This window comes from Centroberyx affinis, unplaced genomic scaffold (genome assembly GCF_046629955.1).
Source record: "Centroberyx affinis isolate AG114_WGS23_722 - 3 ecotype Tasmania unplaced genomic scaffold, CSIRO-AGI_Caff_v1 ptg001337l_1, whole genome shotgun sequence".
Taxonomy (NCBI): Eukaryota; Metazoa; Chordata; class Actinopteri; order Beryciformes; family Berycidae; genus Centroberyx; species Centroberyx affinis.
This window is the reverse complement of record NW_027279834.1, coordinates 451,076-469,288: the sequence shown is the minus strand read 5'-3', so window position 1 is coordinate 469,288 and position 18,213 is coordinate 451,076. Positions and strand designations below refer to the sequence as shown.

Here is an 18,213-nt window from a genome sequence, read left to right as displayed (position 1 = left end):
TAATGAATGTGTGGTCATTCTTGTACACTCGCATCATCAAAAAGTATAGGTTCAAGCACAAGCAGAAAAACTATGAATATTGTTCAAAACAGTAGTGAACAAATACGTTATTTATTTCTGGCCCTAGAGGTAACATCAGCAATGTGGTGGTATTTGCAGGGCAATAGAGGGTTGAAGTCTTTGGATTTAAGAGTACACAGCAAACTACGGAAATGATGAATAATTAATTGAAGTTATTCAGGAGCCCTAAGCAAGATAAAAGCACTGGCAATGGTCATAGAAATATTTTAATCAAGGTAAACATACAGAATATATTCTACATATCATATGTACATCTTGGTGGTCAAAAAGTAGATATTAAGAAGCAGAGAATACCCTGAGTGTTTGTGAAATGTCAAATATTCAAATATTAAAGTGGACCTACTGAGGTCTGTAACTAAAACCTGTCTGACTTCATCAGTTGCAGTTAATATAGGGGGGAAATAATGCATTTATATTTTAAGTTAAATACTCTATACTGTAATAGTTTAGGGTTCTGTGTTTCATCCCTATTTTAAGTGATGAGGAATGGGGTGAATTTTATTTTTGAGCTCAAGTTTGCTCTCAGTCCCAATCCAACTATTAGTCCTCGTATTTGGATACATGTGCCATGATATGTGACCAGTTGTACTGTAACTGCCCTACAATTGTTTTGTTTAGTCTGTTCACTGACGTCAGCTGATGGATTTACCACTACTTAATGAATGTAAGAGAATGTAGGGGATCTTCCCTATTGAATTACAATTAATTAGCCACAGAGTTGCCGCCAGCTTAATTTCATTTAAAATCCTTTGTTGGGATAATGACATTACCCAGTATGTGGGGCCATTTTCTGATTAATTAATTCCTGTTAGGATCATGATGATGAAATAAAAACCCTTTTGGAAGAAAATGTTAAAAACATTCACAAATTAAGCCCTCAAGTCATTGTTTTAGAGCAGTTCCATGCATGGCTGTCACCATAGAGTCCTAGTCCTATTTAAATATTGAGAAAAAAATTGAATTGGTTTAATTAAAAGCAACCATAATTCAGCTTTGCAGTAGCCTAACCAGGCTCTTCATACCTATTTTTCAGTGGGAAAACTGGAGAGCAGCTCCCATTAATTTAACCAAGGAAATTACAGTTTCCCTGCTTTCTGTGCTCTCTGTCCCAGATTGTAGCCGTGTTACCTACAGTTGCTTCCCTCGGCCACCAGATGGGAGCAATGACCACTGAGTGTGTTGTGGGAGTTTGGTCTCCTCAATTTCACTGTTGAAATATTCCTGGAAACATTTAGTTCGCCAACAAATAATACTTACCGAAAAAAATCCATAGGATTTCAGTAGAAGAAAATATACAAAATCAGTTCTAAGTTAACAAATCATTTAGAAACCTGTACACGTCGCAAATTGTAAACCTTCTGGGGTTTTTACGCTATGATATCACTTTAATAATCATATGATATTTCTATATAATGCTATCAAGGACTTATAATGTGTCTGTGGTTCTCAATAAGAGACCTTATACTTTTATAGTTTTAGTGTATAATTTTTCTGTGTCGTTTGTATATGTGTTGCCTATTAAATGGATGGTGGTGGTTATAGGATTGTCTAGTTCATTTTCATAAGAAATATAATTATTTAAAAATGAAATGATTTAGAATGCAACAGAACAGAATTGTGGTTTATATGTGTAGCCCAAATGACCGGGCCATACTACGGGCATTATCCTTGATTTACACACTGTCAGCAGAAACCTGAAGTCGTTAGTTTATTGGGTTAAGCCACATTATCACAGAGCAACAGGCAGACAGGCAGGGTGGGTCTGGTGACGTTTCCAAACACTGGCATGTTCTAGACTAGACGCGCTATTTTTTTCTCTCAGCTGATGGTGACGTAGCGCGTCCAGTTTAAGCTAGGAGAAGGGCGAAGTGGCTGGCTGTCAGGTTATGGTCCTGGGGGGACAGGCCACAGGGGCATAACGGCAGATACCTGCAATAGTGTTTTGTCGTAAGCATATATTTTTCGGGGCGGTGGAGGCAGACTGTAGCAGACGGAGGGGGCCTGTCTGTCTGTGAGGCTGTCACGAACAGAGGGAAGGCGCATTCCAGAGGCGCTACTACAATAGGCTAATACTAATTCATTCTCGCTCCAAGCCGGGGAACAGGCGATCAAACTGCTCACCGATTCTGCCAAAAGGTTCAAACGGTAGGTCCGAAATAGGCCTATAACGTAGGCTATAGTGACAAGTTGTGAATACAGTCAATAGACTAATTGTGGACTGCAGACCCATCCGTTTGTTTTTAAGTTGCGCAGCTTTACCATATTTGGAAATGTTTTTGTTCCCGAAATTACAAAATCCCACTTTCGAATTTGACGTTGTGTAATGTAAAAACATATAGGCTATACACTACTCTCACGCTGACCGTGTGTGTGCGTGCGCGTGTCTGCGAGCGTGTGCATCTGCCCATGTATGTAAGTTTGTGTATGTCACAGAAGCAGCTGTCACATGCCATGACAGAGCGTCCATAGCTGGAAATAACATAGAGTAATACCGCATGTTTCACACAGTGTGAGCGCATGGCTGCTCCCGGGGGAAACAGAGCCCGGTTTAGTTTAGTTTAGTTTAGTTTAGCTCAGTTTTGAACTCCCCTTTGGCCCTGAAACTGTCGCAGTCCACTAATGAGATTGGTACTGGGTTTGAATGCTGACACAGGACTACTCCAGCTCACTGGGGACTTTAAAATTTAAGGGCATAACTATTTTTAGAGATATAGTCCAGTTCTAACAGTCATTATGGTACAATTATAAACATGTTTGCCTAAATATGTCATGAATAATAGGTTAAATATTAAAATTGAATTCTATGTTCCTCTGCCTCTAAATGCAGAGGCAGACGACGAGACAAAAACTACCAAAAATGTATTTTGAAATAGTTTTGTTGGGACAATATAATCGGCAAAAAGTCTGGAGGTAAATTCCTTTTTGAAAGAATGAAATGATCAAGGACATAAAACACATACTAGAAGATATTGTTGTCACACAACCACTAACTAGAGTCTTTCCTGCTGAGAGAAACACTTCTCTCTGAATCAAAGTGAAGAAACTCTTCACTTTGATTCAATATCCAAAAAAGGGAAGGATGCAGTCCTGGGTTATGTATTTACTTTATTTGCTGGTCAGAATGATAAGCAACTATGTTTACTCAAGACCTTCCTCGGACAGTCTTAGGTCCTATGTGACCAAATTGTTGCTGTTTATCATTTTTGTCTGCAAATTAAATAAATATTAGGAATAGAGCTGTTCCTTTTCCTTTTTTGGATTTTGGGGAAATAGCATATAGACCCGGGATTTCCAAACTTTTCCATATCAGGGACAGCGAGTAGATATACATGCAGGGACCCCATTCTGAAATGATTCACAAAATAGCAGAGCTCAGAATGTGTTAATTGTCCAATCAGAACTGAGTATTCAACAAAGGCATGTAACAATTCAAAGGGAGAATTCAAAGGAAAAATGCACTGGTGTTTGTTGGTGTTGCTGTTGAAGGTGGTGAGGAGCGAGAGGAGGCGACATGGTGAATTACTATGACATCCTGGGAGTGTCCAGAACCGCCACTCAGGAAGACATCAAGAAGGCGTGAGTATAACATTACCGGGGGACTCTAGCCAATAACGACTCTTTACACCGGGCCACAGACTATGTATTGATCTTAAAGCAGCTTTTCACTGTAGTATGAAATGCAGTTTTTGAAAATATTTTGGCAATATAACTTTTTACTTTTATTGCAAGGTAATATGCAATATAGAATGCATTATTTTTGAAGAAATTTCCCCACCACTAGTGAATACAGATTATCTATCAATAGATAATGAATACATGAAAACAATATGTCAAGTATAAAAACGTGTGTGTGTGTGTGTGTGTGTGTATATCTGTGCATGTGTCTGTGTGTGTGTACGTGTGTGTGTGTGTGTGTTCAGGTACAGGAAGCAGGCCCTGAGATGGCATCCAGACAAAAACCCAGACAACAAGGAGGAAGCAGAGAGAAAGTTCAAAGAATTGGCTGAAGCCTATGAAGTCCTGTCTGACAGTAAGTCAGGACAGTGTGTATGTATATGCACGTGTATGTGTGTGTGTGTGTGTGTGTGTGTGTGTGTGTGTGTGTGTATGTGTGTGTGCGTATGTGTATGTGTATGTATGTGTGTGTATGTGTGTGTATGTGTGTGTGTATGTGTGTGTGTGTGTGGGAGGGTGGGGAGGGGGGGGGGGGGGGTTGTCAAGTGGCTGGGTCTTTGTATGAGTTGTTGGCCTGTGTGTATTGATACTGTGAGTCATGACCTGACTCTGTTTTATGATGTCAGACCGTTCAATTTCATTTTTAAAGTGATCATTTCATTGATTGTGTGTGTCTGGTGTATGTGTGTGTGTGTGTGTGTGTGTGTGCATGAGAGAGACAGATGTATTGATGTATATAAGTTTTGATTCCATCACTGAGTCATACTCTGTGCCTGTCCTACAGAGAGTAAACGTGAGGCGTACGACAACTATGGAAATGACAGAATGCGACACAGAGGTAAAAAAAAATTAAAAAAAGAGTGCTGCAGTGTTGTTGTAATGTCGTTCCACCCCCAAGAATAATTGCTCTGGATTAATACTAATGCAGTACTAATGCAGGATTGATAGGATTGAAGGGTGTAAATTTCTTGTGTTTCATCTCGTCTCACTCTTTCCCTCCTTTCCTCCCTCCTCTCCCTCCTTCCTTTGGCCATCATCACCCCTCCACCTCCACTATGTCTCTTCTCTCTCTTCCCTTCGTCTCGGCCCCTTTATCCTCTTTGTCCCCCCTTCCTTCCTCCATCCTCCGTCCCTCCCACTACCTTCTCTCTCCTCATCCTCTTAAACCTCTTTCTCCTTCCTTCCACTTCACTGTACCTTCTCTCCTTCCCTTCCTGCTCCCTCCCTCTCGTTCCTCTCCCTCTACCCTCTCTCCCCATTTCTTTCCCCGCTCCACACCTTCTCTTCCCTACACACCCCACCACCCCTTCATCTCCCAGGTTCCTCCAGCTCAACGACAGACTTTTCGTCAGATTTCCCAGAATTCACCTTCACATTCCGCAGCCCAGACGAAGTGTTCAAAGAGTTCTTCGGTGGCCAGGATCCCTTCGCTAGCTTCTTCGGTGAGTCAGACACCATGTGTATTTGGGACGTGATCCATTTTCATGGGTTACATGGGGCCCCTCCGGACACCACTTAAGGACCTCTAGTGGTCTCGGGACCCTATTTTCAAAATCACCACACAGTCAGTCCATGCATTCATTTGTGGAGCAAGAGTTAGATATACTGTAATAAAGTTCTTCAAAGAGAAGATCCCATTGCTTGACTAGCGTCTTTGCTAGTACTCATAACAACCAAGTACTATCCAGTCAGATATAATTCATTACTCTCTCTGTTATTATGTCTCTCTCTCTCTCTGTATCAGATGACTTCTCATCCTTTGGAGGAATCCATGGTCATGGTTTCCATGGCCACCAAAGCTCCTCCTCTCGCCTCGGCCCCAGTCGGTTCTTCTCCTTCCCTTCAGCGGGAGGTAAACAGTTGCATATCAATAATGTTACATGGAGAATATATAGCTGTCTAATTACTTATCATGGCACATTCTGTTGTCAGCACAGTGTTAGAAGCAGTAGCCCCAAAATCTGCATCTTATTTTCATGTGGTTCAGTTTGGGAGTTTGGGCACGGGTGTGACTCCCTGTGAAAATCCCTTCCAGGAGACGGCACTGGCAAGTTAAACAGCACAGGCAGCAGGGGAGGGCAGCTAAAAGCTGATGAGGAGTAGTTGACAGGGTCTATATTATACAGCTCTTGTTTTCTAGTCAAGTCAAGTTTATTTATAGAGCACTTTTAACAAACAGGATTGTCACAAAGTGATTTAGAGAAAACAAAGGACACAAAAACAGACAGAAAAGGATAGTAAATACAAGTGATAGAACAAGCCTGTGTGTGGGCATGTTCATGTGTATTAATGTATATTTTCTAATGATTCCTACTATTATATCTCAGACCAGAGGTACTGCAAAATGAGGGAAACATGTTTTAATATATATCTGATTCTATCTACTACATCCAAGCTTTCCCCTTGTTGTGCAGATAGAAAAGTATCTTTGCAAATAAGTTAAAATGCAGGAAATAAGATGAATAAATTGTCCTCTCTTGTTTTGTCTTCTCTTTTCTCCTCTTCTCCCCTCCTCTGCTCTCCTCTCCTTATCACCTTCTCTTCTCCAGTTGAATTTACCTCCTTCTCCTCTTCCCTGGGTGGTCTGGATGGAATGGACAGCATGGGAGGAGGGATGGGCAACTTCAAATCCGTTTCCACCTCCACTCGCATCGTAAACGGCAAACGCACCACCACCAAGAAGTATGTCTTCCCTAGTAAAGGCACCTAAGCCAAATAGTATTTGCAAATACATTTACAGAATACAGACTTTTTTTTAGCCTAGTTTAGGGCCACATGGATGGGGCTTGCTATATAGAATTATATAATTATAATTAATAATATAGAAAGCTATACATTGAGTGCCAGAGAAGTTAAACATTCACAGGAAAGTATTTGAAAGTCACTGTTTCCTGATATATTCTCTGATGTGAAAAAAAATCTCTCTCCAATCGTGTTAAAGCAAACATTAACATTTGTTTGCAACTATTACTCAGGTCTGATATTTACTGAGTTGGAAATATTCTTACAGTTGTAGTCCTTTATCTTGCTCAAGGTATGAAAGCTAAAGCTATCTAACCAGTTCAGCAAAATTCTATTTGAATATGTTGGGCATTTTATTTGACTGCAGTTGCAGTCAAATTTGAGTAATTTTGTCCATGTCTAGGGTTGGGTTACCATTACATTTAAGCTGTTGCTACTGCTTATATTTTTCTAATGTCTATTTTTACTTATCTAAGGCATTCAATCATGCCCATATACAGGGTGACTTAGGTGAGATTAAGTGTGCATTCATGAAACACTGTTAGTATGTACTGTAGACTGATAAGAGAAGAAGTGCAAGGTACAGCAATGCAAAACAACAAAAGAATGGAATGGGATTTTTGGAATCAAGGCAATACTAATGTATGTCTGTGTCTTGCTTACAGGATAAAGGAGAATGGGCAGGAAAGAACAGAGATTGAGGAGGATGGGGTGTTAAAGACTATCCTTATTAATGGTAAGCTCACACACACTGAATAGTGTAATGAAAAATCAGATGGCAAATATAGATTAGTCTCATGTACTGTTTGCCTACCATCCACTTTCTTCAAATGAGTGTTATCACAATAACCCAAATTTTTATACCACTTCAATACCGTTGAGAATGATTGAATTCAATATTGACTTTTATGAATGTTTAATACTTGCCACGTGGATTGGAATAGTTAAAAGAAGAAGGAGGACTGGGATAGACAGAGCTGGTTTGGAGTCAAACTGCTGAAAACATGGCAACAGCATTAAACAGTCCACCACATCTTGAATCCAGTAACTGGTGCCACAAGCAAATATGGAACTATTTAGCTCCAGAGAAACAAAGAAAAAAACTGACACATCAAAATCCTTGTGAAAAGTGTGGTAACACATTGCTCAATGTTTTTCTTTTGGTATCGTCTTAGTATCACATTTTTAGATATTAAACTTAGTATTTGTATTGAAGTCAAAATTCTGGTACCCTGACAACACTACTTCAAAAGCTCATTCTGTCACTCCTACCTGTGTATTTCTGTGTGTGTGTGCGTTTGTATGCTCATGTGCTTGTACACATACACACCTGTGTTGTGTTGTTCCTAGGTGTGGAGGATGAGATGGCCCTCGCACTGGAGCTGAGCCGACGAGAGCAACAGCCCCATCAATCGCCTCCTAAGCCACGCCTCCAACAGACCAGATCACCCGCCGAGCCCAACAGATCCTGCCCCAACCCTCATTCATCAGCGACACAACGATCATTTAGCTCCGCCCCTTACTTCCACTACAGGGGGACGGGGGAAAGCAGTGAGGATGACGAAGTAGACGAAGATCTGCAGATGGCGTTGGCATGCAGCCTGTCAGAAATGGAGGCCCAGCAGAGAGCAGCCGCAACCACGGCAACCGACTTCATCTCAGGTGCTGGGGGTGGGATCAGAGTCATGACTGACAGAACTGGGGGCCATAGAGGAGGCGGGGTTATTAAAGCTAAAAACTTAAGTGCAGCTGATGGCGAAAAGGTTGGAAAAGCGGAGAGAGATGAAGCGGGGCAGTTTGAGAATGGGAAGGGGAAAGTAGGCTCAGGGCCTGGAGGTAAGTGGGTGGAGCAGGGGGAGGTAGTCGTGGGTCATCCCGGGGGACCAGGCACCTTGTCTGGGGAGCAGGCTGATGGGAGCAGTCCCTCAAGTTTAGGGTCACCCACTACTGCCAATACTACACCACTAAACCAGTACAATGAAGAAGGGGAACCTGCTATAAAAAATAATGAAAGTAATGTGAAAAAGAAAAAGAAGTGCGGATGTATTGTGTGCTGATGCAAGGTGTGTGTGTGTGTGTGTGTGTGTGTGTGTGTGTGTGTGTGTGTGTGTGTGTGTGTGTGTGTGTGTGTGTGTGTGCGTGCGTGCGTGCGTGTGTGCGTGCGTGTGTGTGCGCGTGGCTGGGTGGATAGGTGAATTTGGGATGTATTCCACATTATCATACTTACCTCAGTGTTCTGCCTACAGCCATGTAATTTGTTTGTCAGGCTCTTAATTTGGGGCAGTGCCTCAACTGATCACAAAGCTTTCAAATAGTCTTCACACCTCTAACCTGTAAAAAGGAATAGTGAATCAACTTTGACAAGGAATGTGTTACTATTGTAGTGCTTTTGCTTGTTTTCATTGTTGCAATGCCAAATCCACAAATTTCCACATATTCTGCCTAAATACCTAAAATTGTTTTGTTTTTATGCATGCAAGACAATATAGAGCATTGTCTCTGAATGTATATTTGCCCAAAACAGAGAGTGTCTAGATTGCAAAGAAGGAAATTAATTAAGAGGATTTAAATGTAGCAAACTGAGTATATTTGATTTAAGTCGAATCCAATGCAGGGGGGATGATTCCTTCTCTTCCAAAAGTTTGTGTGTGTGTGTGTGTGTGTGTGTGTGTGTGTGTGTGTGTGTGTTTTTGGGTCAGTTCAGACCTTGCTATGGAATTTTCTCGTACAGACTCAGTCCTTGTTCTCTCTGGCAACGGGAATGTGTCAGACTTATGTAATAGCAGAGCCAGCTCAGCCTAGTGTTACTAAAACAATGGATCAAAATACAAATTAGGTCACGGATGTTTTACTTGTGGATCTCATCATCACAAGAATACTAATTTGATTTAATAATTCTCACTCCCTGGTTGAGACTAAACTTACTTTTAAGTTTGGGTTTGTGTATAGACATGTATAGCAAAACAGAGTCTCTAAGTTAAAGTGGAGCACAGGCAGGCAGGCACCCTGGCTATAGCTATAGTGAAATTTTGCATGTACAATACAGACAGGCTCCCCGGCCAGAGCTGCTTTAACAGCATAGCCTAGCTTTCATAAAGTTGTAAAGTGGGAACAGTTAGGAAACTGATCTTTATGTCCTGAACCTTTCCAATAGTTCACATATCACTCCTACTGTTAAAGTACATGAGCTATATTGGCTTTAACGCAGTGTTCTTAAAATATCAGTCAGAAGGCAAAATGAGCCATTGCCCCCTTTTGTTTTGTGGTTGTGTGTGATATAGAAACTATTTTTAATGAGCCTGGTGAGACAAAATTTCTCAAATTTGAGTGCCTTTGTGAAATAATAAGAAACGCAAACTACTGATTCTCTGGTAGCTTGCTTTGGTTGAAGGTCTACAATTTTTTTGCTTAGATTTTAGATGAAACAGTATTTAATGGAAGCACTTTGTAGAGTTAGAATCAGAGGTTTTGTGCAAGAAAAGCACATAATTGAGCAATGTCATTGGCACAGAATTATGATTGATGCTAAAGCACAGTTACATGCAATAATGATATAAATCTTTTATACTTTTGATCCTTTTGGTGCCTTTGTGGATCTGTTTACTACGCTTTACTATGCTTACAGTGTCATTGCAAATGGGCCAAGTCATACAAAGAAAATATGTATTATTAAGGCTTTCTGTGTTAGTCAACCTACAGTGCCAAATGGGCTTAGTGCGGTTTGGGAGTATCCTTTGCTTTGACTGGATGTCATTGCTCCTGTCTGTGGCAGCTTATAGCAGCTGTTTTGCATCCCTTCCTGAGTGTATTCAGTTAAATAAATGGGTCGCAAATAGGGCCACATGCCAAGAAAGCCCAATCCATCAAAGTATTTGAAGTATTTGTTGAAGATGGCCTTGTTCACTGAACAGGGATCAGCTTCCCTGCACACCTTTCCTACTGTAACCATTAGGGAAATTGCAGGTGATGTGAAGTGTTGGCTCAGGTGTGTGGTCAGATAGAAGAGAGGTAACTGCACGATGGCAGTAGCCTGAAGGTTAGAGAATTGGGCTTCGCGACCAGAATGGTGCCAGTTTTCCCTTGGACTGGTTTAGAAAGTCTGGATGTTGGGCGTTCCAGTGGCTCGGTTGGCGCGTATCATGTAACTGCAACATCCTGGGTTCGAATTTGGCCTGGGACTTTTGTCGCATGTCATCCCCCTCTCCTCTCTCTCCTCCCCCTTTCCTGTCTTTCTCCAAAATAATGTCCCATGAAGCAGAGATGCCATAAAAATAATCTTTAAACATGGAAATCTGCACAGTAAAAAACTCTTGAACACTGTCTACACTTAAAATTAAATTATTTTATTATCTGGCAACATTTCAGCCAAGGACCTGACGAGGCCTGATGTCAGGGTGGGGGAGATAATTATGCTATCTCCTCCTTCAACATCTATAATTTTAATCCTAATGTCCTCGAGCAAAACTTTGAACCCCCACCTGCTCCAGTGGAGCTGCTCAGCCGGCAACATTACCAAGATTGTTGTAGTTCCAAAGTGTGAGTGAGTGACTGTGCACAACCCTCCCTCCACCTGCACCAATATGTCCAGGCTGTTGGTGAAAAAAATAATGTATTTCCACATTCAATAAGGGTTAAAGAATGGTGAGGACTCACCTCAAAGAACAAGGGATGCTGAAAACAAGTGGATGGGATTAAATAGAAAGATTTTGTACTTGTACAAAATTGCAATGTTAAATTTTTAAGTTTTGTCATCCAGTTACAGGTAGTGATTTCAAATGATCAGATCAGATTACTACTGAGATGTGTCAAGTGTCTCACTGAATCGGCTTGTATGTCCTCCCCTCTGCACCGGGGCAGGATGTCCATCCACTTTACTCTTCCAGTAAAGTGTTTTAGGTGCAGAAATGCATTGATTTTGTTTGAGCTCCTGCCCCCCCAAAATGTCTGTGCACAGCCCTGGTAATGTGGAAAAAAACCTCTGTGCCCCAATGTTATGGTGGGAGCTCATCTGTAATGTGAGGAAGATGTGTGTGTGTGTGTGCGTGTGTGTGTGTGTGTGTGTTGTGTGGAAAGAGAGAGAGAGCGAGAGAGACAGAGAGAGAGAAAGAGAGTGATAAACTCTACGACCCTGCTGATTGTTGAGTTAGGGTTACCATGGCGCTGCTGGATAGAACCCAAATTGTCCACTACACTACACTACACACACACACACACACACACACACACACACACAAACAGAACACTAACAACTGTCCAAATGAATGACTTCAATGGCAATAGATATAATGTGAGTTTATGATTTCATTGGGAATACATTTTACAGTGGACAGTGAAATGAATGTCGCCATTTAAAGCTTTGATGAGACTGGATGTGGGAAGACATGCAATCTGACAATGAGATGGGAGTGAACTGAAATATAGAAAAAGAAAAATCACTCTCTCCATAGCAAAAGTTTAAAAGGATTTGTTGACCTATGTGTAGAATACGGCTGAAAACAGCAGGAAGGACAATAACAACTTACTTCTACTAGCAATGTGTTTGTTCATAAAACAAGTACTTTTAAACTTTTGCTCTGAGAACGTTACCTATGATGAGTTTTTTTGGGGTTTTTTTGCGACTGTGTAAGGAAGCCAATCAATCAAATGAGCATCTTATTATATCTTACAGGCAGTGTCCCTTTTCTGTCCTGTTATTATATTGTTTACAGACCTAGCTAAATCTGTCATTTGAAATGGTTTTCATATATTTTTCACGAGTGCTTGATTTAGTTTACATTGCATGAGTTGTTTTGCTGTCACTTTTGAAGATAACCATCACCACTGGCAAAAATCAAGCACTCCTCAAGTTTCAGAACATACAGATATTTTAAACCAATTCAAATTAATTTGGCTCTGGTCTGCTTGTTCAAGAGAGATTTATTGTTCCTCCTCTCCAAACTGTCATTGTTGAGTGTGGAGAGAGAGCAAGAGAGAGAGAGAGAGAGAGAGAGAGAGAGGTTTCCCGAGAATAATATATCAGCGTGTTATAACTGTACTACATTGAACTGCCTTGTGTTATTGTTGTTTTGGTTTTCTCAAATTGTTAAAAGGGAAATAACAAATAAAAATTCTGCCAAAAGAGCAGTTGGAATATTTGAATTATTATTATTATTTTTAAATGTGGCAGAAACTGTTATTATTATGCATTATCCAATAATTGACTCTCATTTCCTGTTATAATAATAATAATAATGATAGCAATTTAGAAGGAAAACCTACCTCTGCTACAGTGCTGCTTGCCCTATTTCGTCCTAATGACTCCTGATCTCTGGTCTCTCTGAAGGTTTGAACAGCTGATTCACATCATTTTGAGGCAAAGCAGATGAGTCATTTGAACAACAATAATGGCCAACAGAACTCATTCAGTCTACTTTATTCATTGATAATACTTGATTTTTCAACCATTATGTTACTTGTTTACATGCATGCTTGCTGGTTGTGTCTCTGTGAGAGTAGTTTCCTAAAATCATCTTGGAACTAAAAGCTGGATTTACAGAGGATTTACAGAAAGATGTGTATAATCCCATGTGATCCTGATCTTGCAGTTTGTCCACGTTAAACCAGCACTGAAGAGATCAGATCCTGGTAAGACTGGGCTAAAATCAGCTTTTCTTTTTCTGTGTATCTCCAGCTGAAGATCGTCTAACAGTGATGAAGAATACAAAATCACTTAGCCTAATATTTGGCCTTAAAATCATATTTTTCAAAAAGTGGAAAAAATCTACCAGTGATGTGAGATCATTTCACCTGTTTCCAATGCAAATTAACTTGTTTTTGAGAATTGTCTTGAATTAAGTGACATTATCTTGATACTAGAGGAGTGATGGACCTTATTCAAGATATGATCACTAAGATAATTCTCAAAATTGATATTTTTTGCAATCAAAGAGGTAATTTTGCCACTAAGACTTGCGAGACCAAGAACTGTCATGCAGATATTTATGCAGGCTAGTTATCCTGGCGCTGTGTTGTGTTATCACAGATTTAAATTAGCAACAGAATATTATTTTTGCTCACAGATTGCTTATGTCTTTGAGCACGCCACATTTTCTGCTATCTGCTGCTTTAGTTCTCATTCTGTTCATCTGTTTATGCTTTGGTATTAATTTTTGCCACCGGTACAGTTTGTGACATCTGCACAGGTGAAAAACAATCTAGTACCATATTATTTACAATTTACAGTTTATAATTTCCCATTTGGCAGACGCTTTTATCCAAAGCGACGTACATATGAGATTTTAATACAACACTAGCAAGAATCTAGTCTTGAGAGAACAACGAGAGTAAGTGCCATAAAGCTAAGTTCTGGTCGACAGGACATAGGTGCTACGAGGCAGTGCATAGAGGCAATGCATAGAGTGCATAGAGGCAGATAAAGAGGTTTTTTTTATTTTTTATTTTTTTTTTCAGATTACACAGTCCATCAGGTGAGAAGGTGTTCACTAAAGAGCTGGGTCTTTAGCCTTTTCTTAAAGATTGAGAGGGACTCTGCGGATCGAATGGAGTTTGGTAACTCGTTCCACCACCGAGGAACCACAGAAGAGAAGAGTCTGGCTAGAGACTTAGGGCCTTGCTGTGATGGCAGCACCAGGCGCCGTAGACTTTGCGGGAATGAGCTGAGCTGATTCAAGCTGGATACTGATCTGTTGTTGTACAGAGGGACTGGCTGGGATGACAGGTTAAGCTGAAGATGGCGTTCCTTTATCCATGCCGAGATATCGGCGAGGCATGCCGATATCTGTGCAGAGACTGTGGGGTCGTCTGGTGGGAATGATAGGAGGAGCTGGGTATCGTCAGCATATGAATGGTATGAGAAGCCATGTGAGCAGATGACTGCACCATGTGAGGTGGTGAAAAGAGAAGGGGTCCAAGCACTGACTCTTGAGGTACCCCTGTGGACAAGCAGTATGATTTAGACACGTCCCCTCTCCAAGACACTCTAAAGGATCTCCCCGAGAGGTAGGACTCAAACCAGCGGAGAGCAGATCCTGAGAAGCCAAGCTCAGCCAGTGTGGAGAGGAGGATTTGGTGGTTAACCGTGTCAAAGGCAGCCGATAGGTCAAGCAACATTAGAACAGAGGACTGACCGGCAGCTCTAGCTGATCGCAGTGTTTCCACTACAGACAAGAGCGCAGTCTTGGTAGAGTGTCCATGTTTGAAGCCAGACTGGTTAGGATCATACAGGTTGTTCTCAGAAAGGAATTCAGAGACTTGATTAAAGACTGTGTGGTCAAGTGTCTTGAAAAGGAAGGTGAGGAGTGAAACCGGCCTGTAATTTTCAACCTGAGATGGGTTGAGTGTAGGTTTCTTTAGCAGCTTGCTTAAAAGCAGTGGGGAACACACCCGTTGTAAGTGAGGAGTTGATGATGTGCGTGACTGCAGGGATAAGTGTGGGCGAGATGGCCTGCAGGAGGTTGGAGGGTATGGGGTCCAACGGACAGGTAGTGGGACGAGTCAAGCAGAAGTTTGGAGACTTGCTCCTCGGTGAGATGGGAAAATGAGAGGAGTGAGGCCCTGTTAGCTGGCGGCAGCATACTGAGTTGGTCAGGCTCAGAGAACTGATTACTGATGGTAGAAACCTTATCAGTAAAGAAGGATGCAAAGAGGTCAGCAGTGAGCCAAGTTGAGGGTGAAGGTGGTGGAGGGTTGAGGAGTGAGTTAAAAGCTGAAAATAATTTCCGAGTGGCTGATTTTCTCCTGATAGTAAGTGGTCTTGGCACTAGATGGGAGGAGAATGCAGATAGGAGAGTCTGATAGTCACTGAGGTCAGTGGGATCTCTGGATTTGCGCCATTTTCTCTCGGCTGCTCTGAGCCCTGCCCTTTGCTCTCTGATGACATCGTGGAGCAGTTTCGAGTCACAATCAGATCGAGTGTATTGCCCGCTTTGTGTGTGAGAGCGGTGGAGACCTGTTTGAGGTCAAATGAGGACAGAAGTGAAAGGAAGTCAGCCACTTGGGGTTTGTCAAGATGGATATTCATGTCCCCCATGACAATCAGTGGGGTGCCATCTTCATGAATGGCTGAGAGTAGCATGTCCAGTTCAACTACAAAGTTCCCCAGTAGCCCCGGTGGGTGATATATGACAACCACAAATAGTTTAACAGGAGCGGTAACCAGCCCTGCGTTCAGCCCCGACAAAGCGTAGCAAAACGTTTATTTAAACGGAAATGGTGGTGCGTTGAACACCCTGTTGTGTTATGCAAGCGTTGCAACTATGGCAGCTGAGAAGGCCATTCTTTGCGTTCTTTAAATATGTGTTTAATACTACAAAATACGCTCGATGTTACCAGTCACTGTCCTTGCCGTTCAGAATAGCAGAGAACATCCCAATCGAGTGAAGGGGTTTGTGGAAACTGTGGTTCCTAATTATAGTGATCCAACATTTGCCTCATTTGCATTTCAGGATGAAAAGGCAAACATTTCAGGTGAAGGATAATCCACTTCTTACCTTCGAGACTGTGTTATTTTATTATGAGTATTAGGCCTATCATTATTGCTGATCACTGTTGTTGTGATATGATATTGTAATATTTACCATTATATATTTAGAGGAGTAGAGTGGAGTAGACAAGTTTATGAAAGTGTCACTCCACAATGGTTCATACAATAGCAAAAGATACAAACATGTCTTCTAATTAGTTCAGTTGTTGCAGACGCCAAGCTGCAGCGGACGCATTTGTAAAAGATCTTTGGTGGATCCATTATGCGCCTTTTTAATACGGCAGGGTTTATATACACGTCGCTGCTGATTGGGTAACACCTCTGACACACCCACCAAACGAGAGACAACGTACCTCAAAGCCCGTTGCACACCGTTTCGAGGAAACATGACGTTCAACCCGGAAACCGTAGCAAAACGGTGTACACCGTATTTAGATTGAGCGTGCCCCATGATTGCATGGTATTCAAAGGATGAGTTATTGCTTAGTGGAGAAAGCTTGGTGAATTTCCAGTCTTTGGAAATGAGGGCACCCGTACCACCTCCACGCCCAACGGAACGAGGTGTGTGGGAGAAAGTAGAGTCAGCTGAAAGCACAGCTGGTGTGAATGTCAGATAGGTTTGCAAGTGCTTGGACAAATTCTGTTTTATTTACAGCAGACTGACAATTCCATAAGCCATTTTTAACTTATTTGTAATTTAAGTTGCAAAATGTTTTCTTCTGTGGTGTCTGTGGTGTTTGTCTGTCTTATACTTCCTGCTTCCTGTTTCAGACTCAGACTTCCAGGCCTTCACGGGCTAACCTGATTGGCTCATGCTGCTCTGTGCCCTAACCCCCGCCCTGAGGTAAAGAACAAGTCTGAACCTCCACCATCAATCAGTTCGTCAGTCATTGTTCCCCCTGCCCTCCCCAACCCCCCCGACCCATCTGTAGGTCACAGGATGCCCAAAGGCCCAAAGCAACACTTCAGTTTGCTCTTAACATTTGTAGTTTTTGGGCCACCAGATCTAACTGTTCCACTCTCAACTACGATGTTTCTGACTCGATTTAGTATTGTTTCCATTGATTTGAGGGCAATGCTTCTAGCACACATACAAACCAAGAAGACAAACAAGAATACAGTATGTATCAAAATAAGGTATACAATTTTTAATTATAATTAAAAGCAAAGCTGTATAATTTTTGTCGTTTTTAACTTATTTTGTAATTTTAACAAAATATTTCAACATTCAATAGTTTGTAAATAATAGATGTACTTGGAAACAGGAAAAATATTTAATAATACACCGAGTATTAATAATGTGTATATAACAAAAATGTATACCTACCTTTGAAACACCTGGTATATTATTGTATATACATACATTGTTAATTTTTGTTTGTCATCTTATGCTTATTTGCCGTTATTGATAAAGTGTAACATATCACTTTTAAGAGGCAGCTCTTTGTAATGTGCTACATTACAGACCTTGCTATGGTAATGCTGATGCTTATCCTTACTCCTACAGGTCAATCCCCCATGATGCACTTGTCTCTCTGCCCACCTGGCTTCTACCTGCTGAATGACACTTTAAAAGGTTTCATTTGAAAATGAAAAAAAAAGAAAACAGAAAAACTGAATCACAGATACATGATGTATTTTTTTTTGTGCGTATGCGAGTGTATATAGCTCATACTGGAAAGAATGACTGGAATATTTGTATTTTGAAACTCATGAGAACAACAGTTCTAATCATCTCTGTATTAAATAATGGTGTTCCAACTGTATTTTTACTAATTGTGTTCTGGGAAAACAGTCCACACACTGGTGTAAATAATCACTGTACTGGCAGGAAATTACCCGGCGGCTAAGAGTAAAAATATCCCTATAAGTGGGAATTTATGCAGAAGGCAAAAAGAAAATGCCCTTAAAACATTTAAAGCAGAGAAAGTAAAGCTTCTGCTGACTTACTGTCTATCAGCCTACAGTAATATATGTTTTCAGTAAAGATTTTGGTGGATAATGCCCAATAAACGACAATGAAGCCCCCTGGAATTAGTTTATTTAGGCAAAAAAAGCACCACAGAGAAAAAAATCTTATCTTGACGATATTGTGCTTCACCTAATAGGATCTTATGAGTATTCCAGCACACCTATTTAACTATCCCATGGTGCTGAAAAGGACATTTGTTCCGTTAGAAAATGACGACACAAACAATAAAGCCTTTCTATGCTGCATCACATCACAAATTTAT

At 41.1% G+C, this 18,213-nt stretch overlaps 1 protein-coding gene across 4 annotated transcripts; it reads left to right on the top strand.

Annotated features, from left to right (window-relative positions):
• The first annotated feature begins 1,943 nt into the window (after nt 1-1,943).
• On the top strand, nt 1,944-18,164 carry dnajb2 (DnaJ heat shock protein family (Hsp40) member B2). 4 transcript variants are annotated; one of them, XM_071525778.1, is made up of 11 exons: nt 1,944-2,226; nt 3,568-3,657; nt 4,002-4,111; nt 4,541-4,594; nt 5,076-5,198; nt 5,501-5,608; nt 6,306-6,438; nt 7,164-7,234; nt 7,849-8,160; nt 16,751-16,823; nt 17,487-18,164. In XM_071525778.1, the coding sequence occupies exons 2-10, from the start codon at nt 3,593-3,595 to the stop codon at nt 16,777-16,779; spliced, it is 1,005 nt and encodes a 334-aa protein (XP_071381879.1). In that variant the 5' UTR covers nt 1,944-2,226; nt 3,568-3,592; the 3' UTR covers nt 16,780-16,823; nt 17,487-18,164. The 4 variants fall into 4 exon arrangements, with proteins under 4 accessions (XP_071381879.1, XP_071381880.1, XP_071381878.1 ...); XM_071525779.1 differs by having other exon boundaries at nt 17,030-17,597; XM_071525777.1 differs by lacking the exon at nt 16,751-16,823.
• The last annotated feature ends 49 nt before the right edge of the window (nt 18,165-18,213 follow it).